Below are 9,898 nucleotides of genomic sequence, written 5' to 3' on the forward strand. Positions count from 1 at the left end.
CAGAGGCTGGGAGTCTATTTCAGCTCGGGAGTGAATTGTCATCACATCATATAGCTGCAATAGAATGCTGTATCACCAACAATAATGTGATTTCTATAAGACATCACCCAGTAATCTATCAACTCCATTTACACATACATACTGCTGTTATGACTTCCCTCCCTCATTTTATGCCTCCATTGTAGAGAAGTAGATTTGTTAGTCAATATAATAGCAATGTAAGAGAGAAGCATTGTATTGTACATTTAACAGTAATTTAAAAGATAAGTATTATACTGTTTCCACCACTCAGAGCATTGCTGTATTATACATGTTGGCACTCCGTCGCTTACGACGTCAAGGGTTCCAGTTGATCCGATCAACGGAACAGCCTGCTCGTGAAATTAACGTGCAAGTGACTGAGCACTCCACAGACACGTGTACCCTTAACGTAGTTCTCGGGGATATTCAGCGTGACACAGTGTGACAAGGCTGACCCATTGAATTACAGACACAACAGAAACAGGAAGTAAGAGTGAGAGAAAGCTGTGGTGAAAGAGTACAGCAGGGTTCGCCACCACCCCCTGCCGGAGCCTCGTGGAGCTTTAGGTGTTTTCGCTCAATAAACACTCACAACGCCCGGTCTGGGAATTGAAACCGCGAGTCCGCTGCCCTAACCACTGGGCTATTGCGCCTCCACTGTATTATACATATATTGTACAGAACTATATTACTCTTAAGCAGTAGGACCAATTAAGAACGAAATTTATCATATTCAGTGAATTAAATCCAAGGACTAACCTGTACAAGATTAAAACCCGACATTAAATTCTTTATTTCTTTGATAACTGGTATCTTTTTAGCAGCATCAAATGATACTAATTTCACAGAGAAGATTGTTTGTTCTTGTTTTAAAGGAGCTTCTTCAGTATCCTCTGTCTGAAAAGTCAAAAGAATATAATAAATGTAAACTTTACTCAACAGAAAGTTCAATAAGTAGGATATACATGTATCTGAAAGTATAAGTAATACTAGCTTAGATCTTTAACTTACAATATCTGTTGAAAATGATTGAAGACAACAACTCCATTACAAAACAGAAAGGAATGATAGAGGAATGGATTAGAGTTTTCCTTCCTTGTTCCCTTCAAAAGGAATACAAACCAAGTTACACAGTCCTGCATGAGGATGCATTGGTCAGGCAGTCTTGAAACACATGATATGACACAGATTGTACTAACTTTGTCTACATTCATTTCAAGTGTGATATTGAGCATTTCAGGATTAGCTGAGCAATGCAGTCCCATATGCTGCTGTGTCATACAGCACCTTACATTAAGAGTCAAATTTGTCAACATCATTATCACCACAATTATCAGCTTAATAATTAAAAACATCTGTAGCAATTAAAACTGTGGTGTGATATAGGGGAATTGATGGATAGCAATGAATAGAATTAGGAAACAATAATTTTGTTGGTTGGTAGTTAGTTAGTCAGACAACCACTAACTAAACACAAATTGAACTTACCGAAGACGGTGCAGCAGCAGCAACAGGCATTGCTGACATCATGGGAGTGTCTTTGATATTCAAAGTTTTCTGTAGATGAGAAGAAAGAAAAAGAAAATTAATCCTTTAGCATTCAGATTACTCTTTCAAACGAAATGTGTATTTATCCACATTGTTTTGAATTAATTGTGCATTATCTTGTAGCTTAAGGATTTCGATGTGGTTATTTAGAGAATGACATTATAGCATAGGTGCAAGGGGCAGATCTGGTCCATTTGAACAAAAAACAGGTAGGATATTTGGGCCAGATATGGCAGGTTTAAATGTTTCTCTGCTAACTTTTTACACAGTAATTTATAGAATTAAATACAAAAATTACTCAACATTATAATTAGTCTGTTTATCAGTATTAGTAATCCTTAAGGACTTCTCATATGAACCCACTTGGGAAATGCTGATGTCAATCAAAGATTTGTTGAAAGGTAACGAGATCATAATTTGTCATAGTATTTTTAGAAGAGACTTCACAGGCATAATTACAAAGATTAGAATACAGTAAAATGCACTGATTTTTCTGTATAAGGCATGGCTGTATAGTGAGGAGGAAGTTTGCTTTCCAACCATGTGGTTTTGAATTCAGTTCCACTGCATGGCATTTTGGGCAACTGTCTTCTACTACAGCCCTCACTTCACCAAAGCTTTGTGAATAGATTTGGTAGATGGAAAATGATAGAAGCTTGTCATATATGTATGTGTGCACGTGCATGTGTGAGTGTGTGTTGATGTCTCCTTGCCTTGACATTGTGCTAGTTAAAAAAGAGCATCACCATCATGTAAGCGGTGTCTGTTTTCAATCTTCAGGGAAACATGTCCAGCCTTAGGCAAGTATTACTTTGCTTGGGAAAATGTAATTGTTGGCAACAAGATGGGCTCTAACTGTAGAAAATCTGCCTTGGAAAAGTAGATGTTGAAAAAACAATGATGATTCACTCTTTATTAATAAGATAAAATAAAGTTTGCATCCATTATAATTCTTCTTTTTTGGCCACGGCAGGAATATGGTTAAAAAAAATTTAACCTTTTTGATATCAACCAGCCTTAGATTGTATCTGGGTCTGATATACAAACTTACTGTTTTATATTGATCTAAGTTACAACCCTTCATTGAAATTTCATACTAATTTATGTTCCAAAGACCAGTTTAATAATGTCAAAATTATTTTACTAAATTCTTCATTGTTTCATATTAACTGAAACAAGCAGTATAATTCAACAGAAATTTGCTAATACCATCATAAACTTAATTAAACTACCTTAATGGTAATTTGTCAATTTTCAACCCTTAACCCTCACTATATGAATTAAATTTTATCCAGTGATGTAACACACTAATCATATGCAAATCAGTTCTCACAACTTTCTACTGGTCAGTAAAAATAGCATGTTTGTACAATATCCTATGAAATGTGGAGAATTCTGGAAAGTACTCCACTATTAAAAACAAGTTAACTTGGCTTTTGTGTCATCGAGTGTATATGCACAAAACTGAGCATATTTAGCTCCAGCATAATAAAGGTTAATGGTTCCACCCTCTCCCTATAAGAAATACTACTTTAGAATATGGCAAGTAGAATTAGTAGAGCATGCAATATTTGGTTATGTCCCTTCACGGTCCAGGTTCAAAACTCACTCTAGTTCACATTACCCTTCATCTTTCTGAAGTCAATAATACATAAGTAATGGATTTGATATCACTGACTACAATACCTTTAAAGATGGATTCCCAATAGACCTACCGTTCTGTCAACAGAAACACACAACACATGTCCTGGCAGGTGAATGATGAGAGAATGCATATGCATGTGTGTGTGTGTGTGTGTGTGTGTGAATGAATGCGAGAAGAGATGAGGACAAAATAGGCAACTCTCTATTTAACAATATTTTATACATATTTTTACATATAACTATTACATGTTTGTTCACTTTTGTTTCTGCATCCATTTTACTATATCATGGGTTAGATGAATATATTATTGAAAGATTGCTTCACATCTGGATGTCCTAGTCACTAACCCTTCTAGTCCTTGTCTTTCAAGTATGGGATAACATACCTTTGAGAGCACAAAGATAAAGATACAGGCATGACTATGTGGTTAAGAAGCTCACTTTGCAATTGCATGGTTTCAGGTTCAATCCTATTGTGCAGCATCTTGGGGTAGTGTCTTCTAACTATAGTCCCGAGCCACCCAATGCGTGGTGAATGAACTTGGTAGATGGAAACTGTATGAAAGCCTGTTATGTGTGTGTGTGTGTCTTTGTGTATGTCTTTGTCCTCTCCATTACTTGACAACTCATGTAGTTTCTTTACATTCCCATAACTCAGCAGTTCAGCAAAAGACACCAACAAAATAAGTACTGGACTTTATAAGAAACAAACAAAAATATTGGAGTCAATGACTGAAATAAGTAAAAGATAAAAAATTGGCAAAAAACAAAACAAAAAACCAATTAACAAACCTTTAATAATTCATTCAAATCTGAAACTTCTAAAAGGGTCAAAGCTCCAATTTCATCGACTAGTTTTTGAATTTTAGGAGAATATTCTTTAGTAGTATCTTCAACATGTGGTCCTACAGCAAGAGCTTCATTTTGACATGATGATGTAGTAGAGAAGAAAGATCTAGTGGTGACTTTGTAGTAGTTAGTGGGATCATTCTGGCATCTGTTGTCATGCCATCGCTGTATTACTGGGTGAACTCTGTCAGAGAAGAGATATGGATGGAGGTTAGCAAAAAATTCCTTAAAAAATTAAGGAATTGTAAAAAATTTATAGCAGCATGAATGAGAAAAGCACCAATTTTAATATTATTTCTTTTTTTAACCCTTTAGCATTCAGATTATTCTGTCAAATGTAATATTTATTTATTGACATTGTTTTGTATCATTCATGCATTATCTTGTAGCTATGAGATTTCAATGTGATGGCTTGTTTTTAGACTGACATTGTAGGATAGGTGTAAGAGGCCAGATCCAGCCAGTTTAAACGTAAACCAGGTAGAATATTTGAGCCTGAAACGTCTGGTTTGAATGTTAAAGGGTTAAGGATAAGAAGTTGGTAGCTGTTAAATCACCATCATCATCAGCATCATTTTAATGTCCACTTTTCTATGCTCACATGGGTTGGAAGGAATCTGCTGAGGCAGACTGTCTATGCCTGGATACCTTTCCTGCCACCAAATCTCAACCTGTTTCCAAGCAGGTAAAGATTCCCCCATGACCAGACATGCTTTCACTGAAGATTGGACACAAAGGACATTGCTTGCATGACAGTGTCACTAGTTTACAACTATCACATGATATCAAAGCAAGGAGACTAACACACACACACACACACCAATGGGCTTCTTTTAGTTTCCATCTATAAAAACCACTCACAAGGCTTTGATCAGCCTGGGACTATAGATGGTACCACATAGTTGGTACTGGGGATGCCAACTTACCACACAGCCATGCTCCAAAAAGTATTAGGTGATGGTAGTTAATCTGATTGAACCAAGGAAATTTTGTTCCCATAAGTTTTTCAAATTGCTGATTATTATCTGTACTCACAACTTCTAACAAAAACGTTACGATTTTTTTTTTATGAATGAGTAGGATTTGAATGCAGAATATACAAAGCCAGAACAGATGCTATAAGATGTTCTGTCTGATGCTATGAGAATTCCTCTAATCAAATATAACTCTGGACTGATATTTCCGTGCTGGCATGGGGCTGGATGATTTGACAGGATCAGGCAAGACACAGTGCTGTGTTGAGCTCCACAGTTAGCTTTGGCATGGTTTTTATGGCTGGATGCCTTTCCTAATGCCCACCACTTTACAGTGTGTAGTGGGTGTTGTGTTTTTTTTCTATTTTCGCACTAACAGACAGCAGTAAGGTATTAGAGGCATTTCCCCCCATCAATGCAAGGAAAAGACTGTGTGAATTGGTAGTAAAAGATAAGTAAAGGAAAATTTGAACTGTGGATGGCAACCAAATTATGGCTTGTTATACAGAACTAAAGTTTTGTTTTTACAGATGAAATTACCTAGATTAGAGACTTGCAAGAAAAAAGTACTTTTAGCGCTGCTGAATTAAGTTAATTAACATAACCAATCTATCATCGTCATCATCATCATCATCATCATAAACAACAACCTCTGGACATTACTGTCTTGAGTCTGAGGACTCATAAGACCAGTTACCCAGTTTCCACGGCACATAAATGACAGATCACCAAGATCTGTCATAGGGTTATTCATTTACAGCTGAGTGGAATGGAATAATGTGAAGTGAAATGTTTTGCTCAAGAATACAATGCATTATCTGGTTCAGGAATCAGAATCCCAACCATGCAGTCATGAGTGTAACACCCTAATCACACCTTCACCTAACTAATCTATGCCAGCTTATAAAAGCTGAATTAGCAAAGAAATTAAGTAATGCTTCATAACCTATTAAGGGTTTTTCTTTTTGATATGGTTTGTTACGAAGTCAGTTGTCTCCATGTATTTATATAACAAACAGTTAAGTGAAGTTTTTATTTTTAATAATTGCAGTGTGGAAGGTATTTTTAAATGGCTTATAAACACCTTCCACACTGCAATTGTTTTTGTTTCAGCACACGATCTCAGATCAGGTCACTTGCTATGCAAGTACATCTCCGTAATTATTTTTAATAATTTACTCAAAACAAGGAAGGAGGCACCGTCAATGTTTGTAGGGCCATCAGAGATTAGTGAGATTGATGCAATTAACCCTTAAACAGCAGACATGAATTAATGCTTCATTAGAGAACAGTGGACATTATCAATTGATATACATCTGTACAATGCAGGAATCTCAAATGAATTTATGTTCATGCTGGATGCAAAAGAAAGTGAATATTTTACGGTACTTTTTGATAATGAGATTGTAAATTGTTGTGCAAAAGTGTAACAGTTATTATAGTTTTTATATTTAAAGTGAAAATAAGTATAAAAATTACCCTTAAGAAAAAGAGATATTTTTATCCCCACTTAAAAGTGGATGATGTATTAAAACATAGAACCTCTTGAGGACTCGATGTGCATATAAGCAATCATATTTATATCACTAGCAGAAGATAATCATCCACTACTGTCGCTGGAACTGCCAGATCAGATGATCTTGGCCTCCCTTGGCCTTGTCAATGGCAGATGTCCATGGTTAGACATAGCGGCAATTCCCCTGTCAGCAATATACAAGAAATCTCAGTGTCTATTCTGGTACTGGTGTTGCAAATAGCCATTGGGCTTATTAATAAATAATTAAAAGTAACAGAAGCAGTATTAATATCAACAGGTAACATTTATCCCCACTTAAAAGCAGATGTTGTGTTAGAACACTGCCATAGTTACCACGAGGGAGCCTCTCATATGGACTTGTGATGCATATAAGTACTCATGTTTATATCATAAGCAGGAGATAATTGTCTGTCACTGGAACTGCACGATCACATAATTTCTGCCTTCCTTAGCCTTGTCGATGGCAGACATCCATGGTGAGAGATAGCAATAATTTGTGATCTGGCAGTTCTGGTGGTGGTAGCAGATGATTATTTACCACTAGCGATATAAACACGGGCACTATCATGCTATTAGCTGTCAGAAGTGAAAGTGCTCACTGCCTGCTAGTGAAGTATCTGTCTGTCTGCCTGCTTGTTGCTGGCCTGTCGATTCTTTGGCTACTGACAGCTAATACCAGCAACAGGCAGGCAGACAGACAGATACTTCACTAGCAGTGAGCACTTTCACTTCTGACAGCTAATAGCATGACAGTGCCTAAACACGCGTGCTTATATGCACTACAAGTCCATATGAGAAGTTCTCTCATGGTAAATAACGCAGCACTCTGTAGACTAATACAACATCCACTTTTAAGCTGAGATAAATATTACTTTTTGGTATTAATACTGCTTCTGTCGCTATAAGATATATTTTGCCCGTTTGGCATACACGTTCATGCAACCCTTTCCCACCGTTTAAGGGTTAATACTCAGTTTAAACATGTTCCTCGAAGTTCCATACCCCACGAAGAAGGAAAAAGGTACTGAAGGAATGGGAGCAAAAAATTTTAAACTAGAAAAGAAATATTAAAAAAATCAGAATCGTTATTTTTTTACATGGAAAAAAAACATAGGAATACAATGAGGTATGGGACTTCGAGGGACACTTGAAAAACTCCGCCACCATGTGCAGGAAAAACCTATGTAAGGAGAGGATTCCAGACGGCAACAGTTCTGAGAAGAAAATATTGAGATAAAAGTTCAAGAGCGAGATCTACGAGATTAAGGGACAATCAAGCGATAATGAGTATAGATGGGGTAAGAAACTTAAATTGGGTCACTATTATGTGTTCGTAAATATTTAACATAGATCAAATTATGCATTTTCAGATATACAGCAACAGTTCTGTTAATATTTTGCCGCTAATGCTTTACCAATGAAAAGTATGCATAATTTTATAATACTGGAATATTCGATCTAACCAAGGTTAGATCGAAGTTTAGACTTTTAATAATTATATCAATCAAGCAAGGCATTAGTTTAAATTTTTAAAATCATGACTTTCGCAAATGTCCTAAATGAATAGCATTCATATATATATATATATATATATACATACACACACATGGTTTTAGATATATAGATGAAGTTGACAGTCATCAGCCGTAAACCATAAAAGGCACATGTAAATACTATGACCTTCAGAACAAAAAAGAAGGAAAGAAAAAGGTAACACGTTTGGAAGTTAAAGACAGAATGAAGGTGAGCGAGCAAGTCCTAGACACTTCTCCCTAGGCCAACAATATTCATATATGTCATACATACCAGAGAATGTTAAAGGCAGGTTAATTGCCATTCCCTTTTTCTATTACATCATACCAAACATCAATATATTTTAATCAGGGATCACACGTTAAGGAACAAAAATGGGCCTTGGAATTATCTATAACCATCATATATATATATATATATATATATATATATATATAATGTGTGTGTGTGTGTGCACAGCTTTAAAATAGCTCTATTCTAATAATTTACCAAAAGATCATGGTAATATCTTAAGTTTAATTTTTGTAATATCAAGCACAAGACAATAACAAATAACAGGCTATTTATAATAGTAGCAATTCATATCAAGGAATATATATATATACACACTTCGTTTTGTATTTAGTTTGTAAGGTTCTTTATGTGAATTCGTGTGTTAAAACAAATTTTGTTGTTTTAGGAGAGTCATTACACACACACACAAACAACTTTATAATTTTTACAAGTTAGTGTTTCCCAATGATGGCATCACCAAATAATATTACATAATTTATGACACTACAACTTGATTTCCTTTTCAGAAAGATATTCATTTTAATTTTATCGTAGTTCGAAGCACTTTAGTCATGTAAATCCGAATATTTTGCGGTGCCCTTAAGCTTTTTTTTAAACAAAAACTCTACAGAGAAAGAATGTATTATGCTATACTAAAGGTTGCTTCAGTTAAAGATAATATTAGTTATTTAATACATGTATACATAACCTGGACTAAGGCGTGAAATACGAAAAATCGTAGACAGCTTTAAAAATACATATTTAAGAGCAAAAATCGTCTATGTATCTATGTGTGTTGACCTTATTAATTAACATCGTGTCTTAGGCGAGTTCTAATTGCTACTTTAGAAAATACAAAGGTAGTTACGAATAAGGTTTATAACGGAATATACCTTCTGCAATAATGGGTAGTCCTTTTAGATAAATGTGATATAAAACGAGTTAAGGCCATGATTAATTACAATTAGCCGGCCACAGATATATGTGTCCTCTACCACTGCCAGGAGCACATGTGTAATGTCGACCGGAACTGTTGGCAGAAACGACGAACTCGTTCATTCATTGGTGGAAACTTGTTATGATGTTTTCATGCTTACAAACACACGCATACGGAGAAACGTATATATACAAGCACATACATGTGTGTGTATCATCATCATCATCATCGTCATTTAACGTCTACTTTTCCATGCTCGCACGGGTCAGACGGAATTTTGTTGAGGCAGATTCCCTACAGCTGGCTGCCCTTCCTGTCACCGACCTTCACCTCTTTCCAAGAAAAGTAATATCCCCACCCTATCCTTAGACATATCATAAAAGGTTACTCTTTCACTCTTTTACTTGTTTCAGTCATTTGACTGCGGCCATGCTGGAGCACCGCCTTTAGTCGAGCAAATCGACCCCAGGACTTATTCTTTGTAAGCCTAGTACTTATTCTATCGATCTCTTTTTGCCGAACCGCTAAGTTACGGGGACGTAAACACACCACAATCGGTTGTCAAGCGATGGTGGGGGGGGG

The 9,898-nt window shown here is 36.0% G+C and overlaps 1 protein-coding gene across 1 annotated transcript in view; it reads right to left on the reverse strand.

Moving 5' to 3' along the window:
• The window catches only part of LOC106875334 (39S ribosomal protein L12, mitochondrial), an 11,914-nt gene extending 2,491 nt beyond the window's left edge, over window positions 1-9,423 (reverse strand). The window contains exons 1-4 of the mRNA XM_014923427.2: window positions 9,273-9,423; window positions 4,006-4,246; window positions 1,510-1,578; window positions 781-918 (exon numbers count right to left, since the gene is read on the reverse strand). Of these exons, the coding sequence (XP_014778913.1) occupies window positions 781-918; window positions 1,510-1,578; window positions 4,006-4,246; window positions 9,273-9,331 (507 nt within the window). The 5' untranslated portion in view covers window positions 9,332-9,423. The remainder of the gene's footprint in view (window positions 1-780; window positions 919-1,509; window positions 1,579-4,005; window positions 4,247-9,272) is intronic.
• Window positions 9,424-9,898: the final 475 nt, after the last annotated feature.

Source organism: Octopus bimaculoides, chromosome 2, assembly GCF_001194135.2.
Source record: "Octopus bimaculoides isolate UCB-OBI-ISO-001 chromosome 2, ASM119413v2, whole genome shotgun sequence".
Classification (NCBI taxonomy): domain Eukaryota; kingdom Metazoa; phylum Mollusca; class Cephalopoda; order Octopoda; family Octopodidae; genus Octopus; species Octopus bimaculoides.